Source organism: Nelumbo nucifera, chromosome 4 (genome assembly GCF_055504915.1).
Source record: "Nelumbo nucifera cultivar China Antique chromosome 4, China Antique-T2T, whole genome shotgun sequence".
NCBI lineage: Eukaryota > Viridiplantae > Streptophyta > Magnoliopsida > Proteales > Nelumbonaceae > Nelumbo > Nelumbo nucifera.
The window spans coordinates 12,769,921-12,787,975 of record NC_142652.1 but is presented as its reverse complement, the minus strand read 5'-3'; the positions used below and the strand labels follow the sequence as shown (position 1 = coordinate 12,787,975).

The following is an 18,055-nucleotide window of genomic DNA, read 5'->3' as shown; positions in this document are numbered from 1 at the left end:
ATACGGTGGTGGCATTGGATTATAACCGCTGGAATTGTACTGTAGCTCAATTGAATGGTTTATTGCATTGTCTTTCAGTTGAATATATTCAGCCATTGTCATACGGCCACCTTAGTCCCAACGCTAATACAATCTGAATTACGAACTTCTCAACCCTAACCCGAACATTGAGAAAAGATAAGAACGATGAAACTCAGATCCACGATTTTACTTGCTAGTGTTAGAGACCATAAACCAAAACATGCAGGATACAGCAGAGGATGGATTTGTGCGTATTATGAATTTACTGTAATAGCCGATTTGCAGAAACAAAGAACAAACAAGGCCCTAATATCCTGCTAATCTTTTCAGTATTAATCGTTGGAAATAATAACATACAAGTGAAATGGAATGGTAGTGCACATGAGCCAGACTTTAATTGGGTCATGCCCAGCCCATGGGATGGAAATTGCAACCCAGGTTCAACCTTCAAGCCCGCAGAGCCTGGGCCCAGCCCCAAGCTTGGCGTCTTATTAATTTTGGTCTAGGTTTGGCTTTGTATAGAGTCTATATACTGATAACGCATTAAAGAGCTATATATCTTTATCTTTCTTTTTAACCTTTTAGGCTCAGTTTGGAAGGAGTACAAATGCAAATATGTAGAGTGAAAAAACTTTGTATTTTGTATTGTTTTGTATGTATTTGTACTGTATATATTTGTATTTGTTCTCTTTCCAAACTCAGCCTTAGGCTGCGTTTTGGAAACGATGCAAATGGAGTGTAAATCCCGGTTCAGGGTAAATTTGTACTCTGGATCACTTTTGCCCGTGTTTGGCAATATTACATTTATGCATTGACAAATGACAGACCAATGCATATTTACATTGATAATAAGATGTAAAAGTATATCAATAGAAAAGAAGTAAATTTGCATTCAAGTAGGCTTTTGATAAAAAAAAAAAGAAAAGCATTTGCTTTATTGGAATTCATGTTTGCATCCATTACAGTTAAAAATCTGTTTGGTAAGAAGGTAAATTTATCAGTGTAAAACTAACCTAATTTTGCAATTTATATCCATTTTACACTTTACATATTTGCATCTTTTCCAAATGCAGCCTTAGTTGCAAATTACTTGTAGATTTCCAAAAAATAAAAAACAAAAAACAAAAAACAAATTTCTTTCACAGCATATTTAAACGTAAGAACTCCTACAGAGGAATATAATAGCGTTGAGAGAGAGAGAGAGAGAGAGGACCATGTGCCTATTTTGTAAAGAATAATGGGCTCAATTTGCAGGGTCCATGTGCACGTATAATTAATTCGTCTAGGCCTTGGGAGGAGTGGGCTACTGGGCTGGAGCAGAACAGTGACCCAACCTTCACAGCAACTCCCAACACTATTCACTATTCTAGGCCTGTGAAGCCAAGATTTTATCAATGCAGGCTTGCCGCAAGTAATGTTTCCATAAAATGAACATGAAAATAAAATAATGAAATCCATAATTCAACAATAGGTAGCAGTTGAATCTTGCCAAATGGCCCAATCAGAACGTACTACTTGTAAGAATATCTAGCTTATTCGTGTGTGCTAATGACGAGTCAATTTTGGATTGTGATGGTCAAGACCCACCATCAAATGCTTCCAACTTCCCACTCTCAAGGTCAATTGAGCCTAAAAATCAGTTTAAATTCTTAAAGCAAAATCTGTAGTTTTAAATTAATTAAGCAAAGATATGGAGAGTAGTCAAAAAGCTGAGCTGTGAAAATGATGCATGAATCAATTAAATTTGTGTAATGGCATGTGATCATGCTGATTACTTTGTGCATGCCTCCCTTTTAGGTGGCATCTCTTGATAGATCTTCATCTTCTCTCAATATCCATCACGTTTGAAGCCGGCCCATTAATTTTCTGGCGAAGTTACTGATGTGAGCAGTGGGCTCTTCTAAATTTTCCGTTACAATTGGGGATTCCGGACCAAAATCTTTTTAAAAAGAATTCTTTCAATGCGAACTGATCATTCTCACTAGGTTCCATTTGTTTTCAACTACTGCCCGATCACTTTTAAAATTAATTTTGTTTTTTTTTTTTTTTTTCTTTTTGGTTTTAGGCAATCAATATTGGTATTTTCCATTGATGGTTGTCATTGTTTAGGAGAGCTTCATTGAAAATGAAATGTGTTTTTCTTTTGCTTTGGTAATTTAATTAATTGTATTTTAAAAAATTTCTCCTTAATTTTTATATTTATTTAATTAATATTTGTCTATTTAAGCAGCATGATTGTAAGACGCTAAATTCCAATTGGAATAATAAAGATAAATTAAATAATACAAGGAGAATTTCTTTTTTTATTGATAAGACTATTATGTATTAATACAAAATGGAGTCTTCACCAGATTTATATTTAGGGCCGGGTAAGCATAACTTCATGTGTAGAGAAAATCTTGTGATAAGAATTCATTTGGGACAGAGAAATTAATTTGATAGTTGATATAATATTGTATTAATAACTTTTTTAATAATTTATAAGACATAATTGGTTGAATAAGATGATAAATACATCGAAAAAAATATAATTTATAAAAAATAAACAGACTATAATGTAATTGGTTGTGATCTAAATTTAATTTAATGCAGTCAATATAATGACTACAATTTTTTTATTTTATGCTGGCAGTGAATACACCCTACCCTAATAAAGTAATAATTGACCGTCATAAAACATAGATGGATGGATGACATATAACCCCAACCCCAAACTCTTAACGTGTATGATCAAAACCCCCTTTCGTCAGACTTCAACCATGAAATAAATAATCAACCAAGCATAGCTGGAGCCCGGAGGGTGCGTGAGAGAGAGCGAGAGCGAGAGTCCAATAAAGTGCATTTTCCAGATTTCCAAACTAAGAAAGAAGATTACGCCGTGGAATCAGGGCAAGAATAAAGCTCCCCATTACAGAATTCCATGCAATCGTCCACCATCAACTGAATCCACGTGTGCCAATGACGCGGCAAGCGTTAAATTTCGCCCTACTGTCAGTCTGTGATCTGTCACCACTCACCACCCTCCCTTTTCATCTCCCTTCCTTCCTTCACGACCTCCATGCTTCCTACACAAGCGGGGTTACAGAGAATCTACCCTTACGTCACCTTTGTTAATTAAGGCAAAGCAAATCTACTCAAAACAAGGCTGAAGGCTTCTTCATATTCCATGCGACACATCTCTCTCTCCCTCTCCCTCTCCCTCTCCCCATGAGGATGAAAATGAAGATGAATTCTCCTGCAATAACCTTAGAATTCTTTCGCCATCTACTCAAGAAAGACAGATGCATGAACACAGGGAAATTAGGGTTTTTCCTATTATGGTTGCTGTGTTTCACCTCCATTTTCATCTTCTTCTTTTTGTATTCTCCAAATCCGTTTTTTAGGGCCACTAGGCGCCAAGAAGAACAACCCAGTCAAAATGTTCTCATCGTCAAATCCAATAAGTGTACACACTTAAAAACCCGTCGTCCCTGCTTGTTTGTATTGTAACCATTTCTTCTTTATTTCTTTTTTCATGAATTTTTATGGTTTCTGTGCATATGTTGTCTAGACGATGAGCAGTGCGACTTGTTCACGGGTCGATGGATTCCAGACCTGCAAGGATCGCTTTATACCAACTGGAGTTGTCCTACCATACCCGACTCGAAGAACTGCGGCAAGTATGGCAGGAAGGATTCCGATTTTGTGTACTGGAGATGGAAGCCAGATCAATGCGAACTTCCAAGGTTTGATCCAAAGACCTTCCTGACTTTTTTTCGAGGGAAAAAATTAGCATTTATTGGAGACTCGGTTGCTCGGAACCAAATGGAATCGCTTCTCTGTCTCTTATCTCAAGTAAGTCTCAGTTCTTCTCTCGTACGTATACATAAGAGTAACTGCTCTTAATTCTCTGCCTGCTATCATTCATTAAGCATTGTTTGGCACCTTTAGTTCATCACCACGAGAATTCTTGCGGCTGTCACCAATCACCATCATTATTTTTATAGGCTATTTTTATCATGTCATCTACTTTAAAATTAGCTAGATAGATTAAAACATGATTCTCGTAATCTTTTAACCTGATGTGAAACTTGTAGTAATGCAAGCCAATTTGGTTAGATGCAAATTTTAAAATTTGAGAGTTCAAAACACCACTGTAAGGTTGGATAACAGAATGATAAGCTATCTGCCAACTCACCTGTATTGAGAAATTTTAGGGTTTATTTGCTTTAACCCCCCCAACACCAAACAAAAAAAAAAGGGAAAGAACAAAGAGAAAACACAACCTGTAACACCTATGGAATGTTTCAGTAATTATTTGATCATGCTATTCTTTCGTTTCTCACTGAATTACTTGTATGGTTTTCTTTGATTGAGTAAATATAGACAAAGGCCATTTGATAACAATTGAAATTGTTGAACTGAATGAATTATTGCTCTGTGTTTTAACGAAAAAAAGTTATCAAAGAGATTGTGAATTCCTTAATGACTAAAGCTGAAATTCGGTTTTATTAGTGAGGCAGTTGAATATCAGGCCATCCGGTAGGCATGGTATTGTTGACACGTTAATACAATAAACTAGATAATAGATGAATGTGAAAAGATATGATAAATCATATAATATAATACCTTGGAGCTTAATTTCTTCCTTGAAACTTACATATCGATTATGTATAGCCAATTGCCAATGGTAGTTGTCGACGTATTGGAGGATGTGTATTTAGACAACGTAAACTAATCAACCCAGAATTGTATTTCTGCAGGGATAAAAACCATGATTTTCATTTGTAGAACAACAATGCAGATTGAAGTCTTTACTGTTGAGAGATCACGATTCACGATATTTGGGATCAAGAGCCATTGACTCGTTCTGCTTTAATAATCATGTCTTATGATCCTAATGGACCATAAAATAAAGAAATCACATTTACCAAAGAAGATACCCTTTTACTTTATAAAAGAAAATCTCACTTTTTTTTTCTCTCTCTCTTAGTGTCACTTTTTTCTTATAGTAAATAAATATGGTTCTTGTTTTATTATTACTATTTTTTAACTTAGTTCTTTTATGGCTAGGACCCAGGAATTCTTAACCTCTTTCATCTGTAGTGTGAACATATATTGCTTTTGTAGGATGTAATTGTAATCTGTCCCTAATTCTTTTATGACTTTTTTCTTTTTTTTCCACCTATAGCGGGTGGGCAGTGGTTTAAACCAATGTTTTTAACCTGTCGTTGACCCACCCAACAGTTGAACCGGTTCATCTATCATCGCAGGTCCATTTTATCCCAATAACCCAGTAAGTTACAATCATCTATTGACTTGGTAAAAGAAGTTAAAAACCGTAAATACTTTATAAAAAAATGTGAAAACCATTAAAAAAAATAAGAGAATGAGATACAGACAAAGAGAAAACATTCATTACGAAGAGAATGTGGAGAGAGAGAGAGAGAGGGGTGATCTTTGAGATGGGCGACATAGGGATGGGCGATACTGTGAGGGAGGGAGAGAAAGTTTCCCACTTCCTAGTATGTTATTATGACAATGACAATGTATGTAATGTTGCATGCAGGAGGAGACTCCAACAGACACGTACAAGGATGTGGAAGATAGATTTCGCACATGGTACTTTCCTTCCTATAGCTTCACGCTCATGGTCTTGTGGACAAAATTCCTGGTGATGGGAGAGGAGAGAATGATCAACGGGTCACTCTCCGGGGTGTTCGACCTGCATCTTGACAAGGTCGACGGGAAATGGGCCGACAAGCTTCCCGGAGTGGACTATGCCATCGTCTCTGAAGCTCACTGGTTCTTCCGAAAGAACTACTTATATGAGGGTGACATGCTAATTGGATGTGTCTTCTGCAATGAACCGAATGTCACTGATCTTGGGCTGGGGTTTGCCATTCGAATGGCGTTTCGGACTACACTCAAGTTCATCAATGCTTGTAAGGAGTGTAGGAACCTGGTAACTCTGCTAAGGACCTTCTCACCTTCTCATTTTGAGAATGGGACGTGGAACACAGGAGGGAATTGTAATAGAACAAGCCCTTTAAGTGAAGTAGGGTTGAACTTGGGCGGTACGGAATGGGAACTCAGGACCATCCAGGTGGAAGAGGTTGAGAGAGCAAGAAAGAAGGGAGAGAAGAGAGGGAACAAGTTTAAGGCATTGGATGTGACCAGGGCAATGTTGATGAGGCCTGATGGACACCCTGGGTCCCATTGGAACAACAAAGGAATGGAAGGTTACAATGATTGTGTTCATTGGTGTTTGCCGGGACCCATCGACGCCTGGAATGATTTCTTGATGCCAGTGCTGAGTTGACTGCTGAATAGGATGACCCTTGATTAAGGGATAGGGACGGATGCTATCATATATACTGTAAACCAGCCTTCAATTCATTCAGTTGTTGGTAACAAAGAGATTGATTTTGTTCGTTCAAATTTAATTTAATTTACTTCATGATCCTGGTTAAATGTATCTATATTGATAGAACCCTCTTTTATCTTTAGGTCCATGTAATGTTTTGGGCCTGGGCCGTTGCAAGCCATTAACAGAAAACCTCCTACTCATGCTTCACAAATTCCATGGAAAAGACAAATGATTAACATACATTGTTTCTGATAAACAAAGTATGAATTGTTTCATTATATGATATATCAAAAATAAGGTGATGTGCCCTGTACCAATATGCCTTGTGCAAAATTATATACAGTCCCCTGTAGAAACAGCAAATATAATGTCTATCACTTGGCTGCAAAAATAAAGAGGAATTAAGATCACGACCGCCTCTAAAATTAAGAACTAAAGTTGGATCATTTGTTCCTTTTTCCCAATCAAATCTATCTCAAGGTACCTCTTGCCTTTAAAAAATACACCTATTTCTCACTCTATAGACTCCCGTGAATGGCAAAAGCAGACACCCCTTTTGTTGAGCCCTTTAATGGGCTAAATATCTATAGGAGATGAGATGCCCTTCAAGATAAGCTGTTGCCATCCAAAACTCTAATGGGACCAGGCTTTAGAATAGAACTCACAATCAAGTAGCAGGAGGCCAATTCAGTCCTTCAGACCTAGTTAAGCAAGATGCACTCAATCAAGTCCATTTCAATTGAACCAGTGAATTCACTTAACTCCTTTTGAAAGAAAATAAAAGAAATAATAAAAAATAAGAAACTTTTCAATTTAGTTGAAGTGTAGCAAGGTATCCAACTAATAGCAGAATGGTTAGACAGTAGTTGGTAGTGCTTTGGGAAATCCCGGCACAGCTGGAATTCGAGGTGTAGAGATGGAAAGCATTCGGTGGGCTTTCAGTGGACCCACTGGGATTACTGATTCCACAAAGGATGAGGTTTTATCTGCACTTACTGGACTTCGTATAGCAAAAGAACAGGGATTGTTTACTCTAGCTTTCAAAGGAGATTCTGTCAGCACTCAGCAGTTCGCACCATAAACTGGCTAGGAGAAAGATAGTGGTCCTTGGAGGCTTGCTCACTTTCTGATGGAGACAAGAGACATTTTGAGTTCCATGACTGTGAAGCTCATCTGGATTCCTAGGGAGTTGAACCATTTCACTGATAGTTTTGCCAGATCTGGCGCTCTTAGGGAAGTGTTTTTTTTTTATAATTGATTTCAGGGAAGTTTTTTACAGTGACAGAAACTTGCCTTTGTAATTTCTGTTTTGGGTTTCCTCTTGTACAACACCTCATGTACCTTTCTTTTGTTTCTTAATCAACTCAGTTATTCTTTCTCTCAAAAAAAAAAAAAGTTTTAAAGATGCCAAAAAAATGTAAAAGACAGAAACTTAATGCTCATGAAAACAAATGAAGAAAATCGAAGTCAACCATAATGAGCATCCCATCACTACAAATCAATGTTTTAAAAACTGACCCGAACTGGAACCATTCTGGCCACTGGTTTCCAGGTCAACGGTTTGACTGTCCAGTTTAATGGATGGCCCGTTTTGACAAAAAAAATAAAATAAAAAATGGCCAAAAACCATTGAACGGGTCGACGGTTTGACCACCTGGGTCAATGGGTTGTTGACCAATTCAACGGTTTTTGGCTAGGGACTGGGTTTGGGGTAGAACGGAACCGCTTGCCTGGACGGCTCCCAGGCCAAATGGTCTGACTGTCAAGGTCAACGGCGGTTCGAAAACATTGCTACAAATACAAGTAGAAAATTAACACAATAATACATACAACTCAAGAAGATGGAAGTGAATAATAAGCATACTCTTAGTTGTAGCAAAGTGGCATCAGTTTTCCATGCTCCCAAAAAAATCCTTTTACCAATATTTGTTATTTAACCAAGCTACAATTTGGCTCCAATTACTACGTATCCTCTTTTAACTGTTTTATCATCACCCAAATTTCAGTTAATGAGGGAGCAAAAATTGAAACGATCATCCTCCACTTTAAGAGTCAATTCAAGCCACTCTTCTTAGGCATCAAATTTATGAGAAACAACAAAGATATCTTTTCAAAATTCAAATAAGATGCTTACATTATTAATCAGTATAATATTAATAAAAAGGAAAATTATCTAAAACCTCTCCTTAGTTCAATGGCAATGTCTTAAACTTTCTCTTACTTTAAGATATCTCCAAAGGCCCCACTATCAGACATTCAATTAAATTACAAACACAATTTGTGTTATTACTATAGTGCCCCCATCCTTTTCGGTCTCTTAAACCCATCTACCCAAAATATCCTAACAGTTGTCCCATAGCTGAACCTCCAGGAAATGTGCCTGTCCTAGTCCACAGGCTCAATTTATTTCTGCCTGCAGTATGCAAGATCCTAGCTTCGACTCTATCCATTCACCATATCATTGACCAACATTATCCCACTTAATAGTGGACAAAGAGTTTGGTTCTCTCTCTCTTACTCTGATTGTGTGAGACTCAAGAAGAAGTTTTACAAAGATAAATGCAGGGATCTACAGAATAAACAGACAATGATAATGAACAAGTAAAGCTTGAGCTTCTCAATAATGGTAAATGCTTAGCTAACTAGCAAAGCTACCATTTTCATACCTCTGCCTCTTCTTTGTGTACAGACTTTGACTGTAACAGGTATCCTGCAATCAAAGACAGCACCTTTCTCATCTTTCTTTTCTCTATGAATTAGTTGTTTCAGCAGAGGCAGCATTAGTAGCAGGGCTCAAGTAACAGGACAATGACCTTTGTGGGAGTTAACATCAGTACTGAGTCTACTGACATCTCCAATCTCTTATCTCCAGCTGTGTCTCTTTTCTCCATCAATTAGTTTTTGCAGCAGAGGCAGCACTTGTAACGATCTTAAGAAACAAGGCATGGCCTTTTGTGGGAGTTTAACATCAGCACCGACACCCCCAACCCTTATTCTGATCTTTCAACTGCAGAAGATTATCCACATCCACCTCTATGTCACCTCTAACATGGAGTTCTTATGATTCTCTTCCTTTGTCTTCTTTTCTATCAAATAGTTTTTAATTTGAAATTTTTTTGAGTTGATCATACCTATCCTTTGGAAGTTTTTCTGTTTACATAATTCGGATGGATTTTGGGTGAGTTTTAGGAAAAAAAAAACAATCTTTGTTCTGAAAATTTATATTCTGCTAAACAGCCTCTCCCTATGGATCCTTGAAGGTCCACTAGGATCAGGATTATTTTTGGTTGGAAATTTGAATTGAACATGCAACTTGGTTTGAAAGATGATAATGTTATTGGAGGACTTTGGAGATATATTATGAAATGGCAGAGCCTATGGGATATTTTGGGGTGAGAGAATTCCTGAATAATGCATTTTCTTCTATTAGGTCGGATGGGTTACCTAAAGGTGTCTGTATTGATTGCTTTCTTAGTCAAACCTTTTTGTCATCTCTCTCTAGCCACTGTTCCCGTCTTCTGCTAAAATTGGTTTTCCGTATAAATAACTCTCTAAAGCCTGCACTGATTTTTTCCCCTTGTTTATAGAAGCTTTTTGAAGAAAGTGCTTCCCCCTCCTTACTCTTCTGCTTTCCTATTAACTTACCTTGATTTAATTGCTAAATAGTATGTGGGCTATTGGTCAAACCTTCACAAGTTTCAGCTTTTTACAGCTTCAGTAATGAAGCCCTGCTAGTTGGCTTGCACTATTTTATTTCTGGCATTGTTGTTTCTGTTGTCTTTATACTATCTTGGTCATATCAAAATTTGTTAAGGAGGTGAATTGGTCGGTTAGAGTCTGTCCTTAAAAATTAGTAATGGTGCATGTGGAAGAATTCTATTATGGTTATTAGCTGTGATTTGAGAAAGGTAGGTATCTTACCTATAAATGTGTCTGACAGGGGGTCATTGGAGGTAGCTAGAAGTTAAGGGAAGTTATGATACATACACCACATCAGAGTGGCTTTTGTAGGAATGTCTTTATGAAGTATATTTCTTCACTGAAGTTTTCACAGAAGCAACTTCATTTATAATCCTAATCCACGAACCTAAATTGTCCATAGGTTGCAACTACTGCACTAAAATTTCTAAAGATGTATAATTTAACTAAAAAAATGACATCATTCTTTTACCATCCTTTGAAAAATGTCATCAACATTTCCAACCAGGAAAAAGAAGCACTATTCATAATAAACTACTCTTTCCCACAACAGCAATGTATGTGAATAAAAAATTATGAATATAGACTGCATTTGGTTGCATGAAAAATGAAGGATTTCCTAGGAAAATGACAATCAATAGGAAACCGAGTCATATTCCTAGTTTGTTTCCTGGTGTTTTGCTTAACTTGGAAAAAAAACCTGAATAATTGAAAAAAAAAAGAGTTGCAGGATATGAATCGAGAGGTCTAACCTCTGTTAGGAAAATGACTTGTGGAAAATCTTAAAAAAAATACTATTTTCCTAAAATTCCTACATACTTTCAAAAAATGTTCGTTTTCCACAGCCATTGTGCATGCCACTAAATTTCGTAAATAGCAATTTCAGGAAGTCAGCCGTTTTCCTCATTTTACATGTAACCAACTAGAGTCTGGAGCTCAAAGAAACTGAGAAGCAAAGAAAAAGGAAATAAAAAAAAAATGAAGAAAATCCCATCTGGTACCTCATGCATCCGACGCATTTCCAAGGGGAAATGAGTAGAGCTCACGAACTGGCGAAAACTCTACCAACCCAATGTCCATTGCATACCCAGTAACAGGTAATTTCAAGTCCCGCAACACAGCAAAAGCCTCGGCCATCCGATTTTTTGGAACTTGTTGTGCAACTGAGCAGTGAGGAACCCAAGAGTCTGGGCTGTACTCCTCACCGATTTCAATGCCCTCCTTCTTCAGTACGTCGCACAGTTGTGAGTGGAATTGAAGGAGAGAAAAAGAAGGTGTTGGAGCAAGGAAGAGAACATTGTTCTCACTGGGGAAACTTGCAATGGAAGAAAATGACAAAGGCAACGGTTCTTGCTTCGAAGCAAAGTTCTTCATAACATTTTCCAGTTTTGGAGGATCGAGGGTAGGGCTAGAGAAAAGAGTAATTTGTGGCCGAGATTCCATCTCAATAAGCTGGGTACTGATCTGGCGACGAGCAAGGACGTTCCAAGCCTTCAAGACCTGATTTTCCAGTGCAGGGTCGAAGTATAGCTCAACTCCATAGCCTTGTGCCATTTTCTCGATTCAGAACTCAGAAAATTTGTAACCCATAAACGAAATTTATAGACCTGGATAAAAAAATGACGCGTCAATTCAACAAAAGAAAAGCATACGACAAAGAGAGCCGCGTAGTTGAGATGAAATAGAGATAGAAGAACCCAACTGAATTTTTGAAAAAAGAACGAAGGGCAGCTTCCACTGCAACAAGTGTAGACCAAAAGAGGAGTGAAAAGGAAGATATAAAAGGAAGGAACCCGATAATTAAGCGATAAAGATCAATTGAAGAGGTGTGGGATTCTTTGATTTAAGTGGAATGGTCAGAAGACTCACACAGGGGACATCGTCATAGGGAAAATTCGTAAGAGAAAGAGACAGAATAATGTAAAGGTTTCTTATTCCAACACCAAAATCCGATCGACAACTGGTTAGTTGCTAAGGTCTCCGCCTGGTTGTTGGCTTATAGCGGCGACTTGCGATGGAATCCCGCCTGCACCAGGGACAGGGTTGTTGGGAGTGGGGGGAGTCATGGGTTTAGGATGGGCCATCTCACCTCCGTTGTGTAGCCTCATAGAGCAAAATAAAATACCAAAAAAGTTGACTGATTATTACCACCAACTAATACGTCACTTTAATTATTCTTTCCAGTTTAAAGTATTAACTAGTGTAGTAGTTTGTGTCTTTTATTTTCCTCTTTTCTTTCAGTGTCTTGGGTTGTTTGCTTCTTTTGTTTTTCCTGTCTTCTGCTGTTCTGTTTTTTTTTTGTTTCTTAATGCAAGGTTTTTAAAAACGAACTGGAAACAGAATCGGTTAGGGAACCGGTTTTCGGTTAAGCGATTCAACCATCTGGGTTGAACGGTTCGGCTTGTAATGTCATAAATAAATTAAAAATTAAAAATATATTTATAAATAATAAAAAATTAAATTAAATAAAATAAAAACAGAAAAAAATACAGAATTAATGACTTTTTGGAGAGATTGACGGGAATTGATGACTTCAGTTGATGATTCTTAACAATGCCACAGGAGCAATGCCGTTTTCCTTTTCTTTTTCTTTTTACTTAGGGTGAATTTCTAGAATGAAGAGATTGACAAGTTCAAACTTTTTGGGGAATCAATGACAGCAATACAGTTTTCCTTTTCATTTTACTAGGGTGAATTTCTAGAATGAGGAGATTGACAAGTTCGAACTTTTTGGGGAATTGATGATTATTAACAAGGCCAGAGGAGTAATGCCATTTTCCTTTTCTTTTTACCTAGGGTGAATTTCTAGAACGAAGAGATGAGATCTTGATATGATTCTCGTAAAACATTTATGTATATATCTCAAGTTGAAGAGAAATTTGCTTCATTTTCTATTATCTTTATCTATTAATTGTAAGAAAAATAGGCTTAAGGTCCTTCACCAGTTCACTTCCGCTAATGGTGGTGTGACGGTGGGCTTGGGCTTGGTGGCAGGTGATTGCCACTGCAAGCCTGAAATTGTTACTGCCGCTAGAAAGTAGAAACCCCTGCAAAATCGCCTGGTCGTCGCTGCAAGTCGGTCGTCGGGCCTGTTACTATCGCAATTGTTACTGCTGGACGGCTGGACCTTCTGCAAAATCAATGTTGCCGCCATAGATGAATTTCACTGCCGTCGCCAGTCACCGTGAATCACCGTCGGTCACTGTGTATTGCTGTCGGACACAATAGGTGTGACCGCCACAGGTGGTCGGTTGGGTGTGAGTGCTGAGAAAAGGGAAGGGTTAGGCATGTTAGATTTGGGGTCGGGGATATGGTAGTCATTTAATTTTTGTTTTTTTTTATTTTATTAAATTAGCGAAAATAAAAAATTATAACCTACAAACCACTGTCCGGGCCGAACGGTTTAGCAGTTCGACCGCTCGGGTCAACGGTTTTCTGACTTTTTCAACTTTTTTTAAGGAATTGCCGGTTTATAGTATAACCGGAACTGGGGGACTGACCGTAGTCCGGACTCAAAAAATGATGAAATGCATTTGAAATTTTGACAACCCGCCCAAACTCTCAAGCCTTTCTCATTCCTTCCTCTATCTCGAACTCGTCTTTCTCCCTCTTCTTTTTCTTCCTCCTCTCTCACATCTAGTTCCACCAGTGCCACTGACCGCCAGAGACTGTTGCTACCAACTGTTGGAGATCATGTTCAATTGTTCAACCCTCTCTCTCTCTCTCTCCCTGAATTTCAATTTTCAGGTTCTCAGAGGTGGCTGATCTCTTAGATGGTTGCTAGCTTAGAAACCCATGGCAAGATAGAGACAAGATTGATGTCCCCAAAAACAGTTTATGAAGCATACCTTGTATTCAAATTGGCGAAGAGCAGAAAAAGGACCAATGTGACGACTACAAAAATTGTGGCCCTTGTAGTATCTGTGACAGCAATACATCGCCATCGCCGATCTGTGAGTGTGTTCAGGGATTCCGACCTTAAAATCATAAGACTTGGGATCTGAAAGATGGGTCGGATGGGTGTTAAAACCGGCTTTGTTTGTCAGAAGAATGATGCATGGGTTCTTTAACACTGAAATGAAGCTGCCTAATAGTTCTAGGGCATTTGTAGATGAAAGCATGAGTTTTGAAGAGTGCACAGCCCAGAGCCGGAGTAAGTGTTCTTCTCCAGCTTATGTGAATACTAATATAAACAGAGAGGGGATGGTTTTTTCAGCAAGCTTGTTTGGATCTCTAGTTGTAGCGGTGGTGATAGAAGGGTGATTGGGAGAGAGAGGGGATGGGTTGGGCGGGTTAACAAAATTAAAATGAATTTAGGAGTTCAACCGTTATGTCTCAACTTCCGTTAAATTTAACTTTCAATTGTAAAAGGTGATGTGACAATTTTCTATAGGATGGGACAAAAATTTTTGTCCCATAAAGGACAGACGATGCAAATTCCTCTCATGAACTTTGGACTTCCATCCATAATTGGATTTATCAATTTATAAGAGCTTACTAGGAATAATAAATTACAGTAAACTCCCAACAAGCTGTTACACGTTTTCCTAGATTTGAGGTCTGCAGCTAGATTTTAAACTAACACCAAAAAATAATGATTAAGTTAAGAAAAAACTAAAACTAACAACAAGGAGAGAATAAAATTTTTGGTTGCTAGATAAGATACCTTCTATCAAAGTACTCTGTTATTGTTGTTACCAAATTTGGAGACGAGGGTAATAAGGTAATTTTTAGCATCCAAGGCCGATAGGTCTAACTTGAGAGAAGAAGTACGTTAGAAACCTTAGGAGTTATTCCAAGGGCAAAGACTTTGACGGTCTAGTTAACTGAGAGTTGTGAGGGGTCAGACCAAACAAGAGAGGAGACTTAGAGCTTAAGTTTCAGTTTGTATTAGCCTCAATGTGGGAGCCCCTTTTTATAGTCAGTCACCTGAGAAGAGTAGTAGTTAGGAGCAAGTGGTGGCGGTTGGTGGTGGTTGGTGATGAGTGGTCAGGATACGTCCAGCCGACACCATGTGTTAGGGTCCGAGGGATGGCCGAGATGCTTCCAATCGACGCCACATGTCAAGATCTACGGGTCGGCCAAATACTCCTACATCACTTGCTCCCCACTCTCAAGGCCATAGTGATCAAGGTTCTTTGGCGGGTTGCATTAAGGCCTCGGCTTCGACCGAAGAGAGTATAATGTACTTGTGCGGAGGCATTGGCCTCGACTATAGAGCTCTTCTTAGCGTCTAAAGGCAACTAATCCTCCATTCACCCATTGCATCAACAAATGACCATCTTGGGTTGAGGGGTCGTGAACGTGGCCAGTGTGAGCATATTCTGTCCACACCCGTTGTCCATGCCTTGCACATGCGTTGATGTCTCCTGTCATATGTTCGTGCGCGGCACGGACGTTGTATATCTGTATCCAGAATGGGCATCGGGGTCGACTGAATGAGGCTGTGCACGAGACGGTGTAGGGGGGTTCGATTATACGCATCCTTGATCCAGAGTCGATGGGAAAATCAGTCCCGTCTCTTGGCGTGGTTTCGTTTCCCAAGGTCGGTGCCACATTGGGAGGCTAGTTGAGCGACTCTCCACCATTTACACGAAACCTTCTACTGAGGACACTTCGGCTATCAACAGCCAACTCCTTCAAACTTTCTTTAACAAACATCTTTAAGGATTATTGTCCTCGACATGTTGGCCTCGGATTCAAGTTGTGAAGAATATAACCTTCCTGATTGGAGTGATAATAGTGACTCTAAGAGCTCCTCTCGGATGTCTACCGCCCAAGTGCTAAGGGAGAGAGTCGTGTCTCGTGGGGTCGAGTGCGATCAGTAGAGTGTAGGCTTTACTAGTGAGAGCACCGGTTCCATGCAGCCGAGGGCTAACGCCCCAGGGAATGTTCTTGGGCACCTTAATGTGGTGGATGTGGAAGAGGTTGAGGAACCCACAGCCGAGGAGTGGGCCAAGGCTAAGCGTCAAGGCGTAGCGCTGGGGCGTTACCCCGATGCCATTAGGCCAACGGTGGTTGTATTGGTAATGGCCCATCTTGGCAAGGTGCAAGTTAGCACATTGGCCAAGAGGTACTACATTCCGAGGGACTATAGGGTTAGTCCCTTAGCCAACTCGCCCCCGATGCCATTAGGACAACGGTAGTTGTATTGGTAATGGCCCATCTTCAAGAGGTGACAGTGACGTTGAATATATTTCAGTGTTTGTTCGCACTATGAAAGCACCTCGATGAGGAGGACTTGTTTTACTTCCAAGGACGACGAGGAAGGGTGGTGGACAACCCGTCATTTGTTCACAACTGGAAGAAGAAATTCTTCTTTGTTAGTTGCCCTGAGGGCTGGTCCTTTCGGTTTAGTTGGGGGAGACCAAATACATTGACCGAGAGGATTATGCCACGCAACAATGATGAGGAGAAGGCTGTAATGACTCGGCTTCGGCTAGGCGAGACAACTCACACCGGACCCTTGGTCAAGGAGGAGGAGGCCTTGGTGATGGTTGGCCTTAGTCCTACCCCCGATATGGATGCTCCCGTTGTCTGCCAGTTGCGAAGTTGCTTGAGTTTTGTTGGCATTCTTCTAACTCGTTTGCTTCTCTTGTTCATAGAAATGGAGGTCGACATGAAGACGAAATTGCTGGCGACGGCACCTAAGAGAGCAGCATCATCCTGAGGGGACCTCAGGCGGGTCGCATTAGGCAGAGCCTCGGTTGTCTGATCCCCAAGACAACGAGCCGCTCATTGCTCATTTGACCTTCCCACCAACGTGGAGTGTTTGAGACGGGGACTCCTTGTCAGTTCCAGGCGTCAGCCATCAGCTGGCGATCAGCATGGTCCTCCCTGGGGACCGCCAGTCCTGGACACAGTATTTGGTGGACTCAGTCGGGGACACATTGTTAGACAAGGCCTCTGAGGTATGCACACACTTCTTCTAGATTGTTGTGTCGCCGAGGTCTTCTTGGTGGTATATGATTGACATTTTTCCTTTCATATGTCCAAATGGTCACTTGCTCAGCTGACCATTGTGATAAGGTCGAGGTGCTGATTCAGAAACTTTGGTGAATGAAAAAGGAGATCGATCACCTAAAGTAGCAAACGACCGATACACAAACTGGTCGGGAGGCGGCCAAGGGTCAGGCACGCAACGAGCATGAGCATCATAACAAGTTCAAGGCCGAGGTGGCCAATAACAAAGAGCTCATTAAGGAGTTGAAGTCCTCCTTGGCATCAATGGAACAGCAGCTGGAGGAGTCGGCTAATAAAGGCGGTCGAAAAATATAAGACCTTGGCAGAACATGAGACAGACTTGACCTTCTTTGCCTCCTAGGCTTACTTAGAGGGCTTCGAGGACTACAAGGCCCAAGTGACAAAGAACCTTCCAAGTTTCAACGCTGGCCAGCTGGATCTGTTCATCGTTGAAGCTCGACAAATAGTAGATGTACTGGGGACGAACAATAGCACAGTTGTCGACATTGCTGCCAATGCCACTACCCAGGCCACCGCTCAGACTGGAGGGGGCCAATAAACTTTATCCTTTGTTTTCTTTTGTTTGGACCTGCATGCCCTTGATACTTGTGTATTTTTCTTCTTCTTCTTCTTCTTCTTCTTCTTCTTTTGTAAGGGACCGACGCCTCCCCTAAGAGGCCTTTTTTTTGTAAAGACGCTTGAGTGAATAAAACTTGAGTTTCTTACCAAAGATGTTCTGCCTCTCCCCAGAAGAGGCACGTTTAAACTTGGCTCGAAAGTAATCCTTTACCTTGGAAGTGTTCTTCACTTAGGGCCTATTTGTTTGCTCTGAAGTCTAAATGCAAAGAATGCTGTTCTGAATTGTGAATTCTAAAAATTATCAAATATCCATTTTGACCCCATATATGAGAGTTTTTGTTTATCTTTTTGGGGGTATCATTGGAAAACAAAAAATTGTATGATTACATTTTAAGAGATAAGAGATAAGAGGAAATGAACAACCATTTTTCTCTTAAAGTTAAA

General features: G+C 39.7%; 2 protein-coding genes across 6 annotated transcripts; one reads left to right on the top strand and one right to left on the bottom strand.

Annotated features, from left to right (window-relative positions):
- Positions 1 to 2,848: 2,848 nt before the first annotated feature.
- TBL22 (TRICHOME BIREFRINGENCE-LIKE 22) lies at positions 2,849 to 6,447 on the top strand. The gene is made up of 3 exons (XM_010273714.3): positions 2,849 to 3,466; positions 3,572 to 3,855; positions 5,570 to 6,447. Exons 1-3 carry the CDS (start codon positions 3,229 to 3,231, stop codon positions 6,320 to 6,322), a joined length of 1,275 nt encoding a protein of 424 aa, XP_010272016.1. The 5' UTR covers positions 2,849 to 3,228; the 3' UTR covers positions 6,323 to 6,447.
- Positions 6,448 to 6,601: 154 nt separating this feature from the next.
- Positions 6,602 to 13,166, bottom strand: LOC104607926 (uncharacterized). Of its 5 annotated transcripts, none has more exons than XM_088902389.1 (3): positions 11,772 to 12,175; positions 11,071 to 11,676; positions 6,602 to 6,717 (listed from the first exon to the last, which is right to left on the bottom strand). In XM_088902389.1, exon 2 carries the CDS (start codon positions 11,621 to 11,623, stop codon positions 11,072 to 11,074), a length of 552 nt encoding a protein of 183 aa, XP_088758515.1. In that variant the 5' UTR covers positions 11,624 to 11,676; positions 11,772 to 12,175; the 3' UTR covers positions 6,602 to 6,717; position 11,071. The 5 variants fall into 5 exon arrangements, with proteins under 5 accessions (XP_088758515.1, XP_088758514.1, XP_010272013.1 ...); XM_088902388.1 differs by lacking the exon at positions 6,602 to 6,717 and adding an exon at positions 6,725 to 7,071; XM_010273711.3 differs by lacking the exon at positions 6,602 to 6,717 and having other exon boundaries at positions 10,892 to 11,676; positions 11,772 to 11,806; positions 11,939 to 12,174.
- Between the last annotated feature and the right edge of the window lie 4,889 nt (positions 13,167 to 18,055).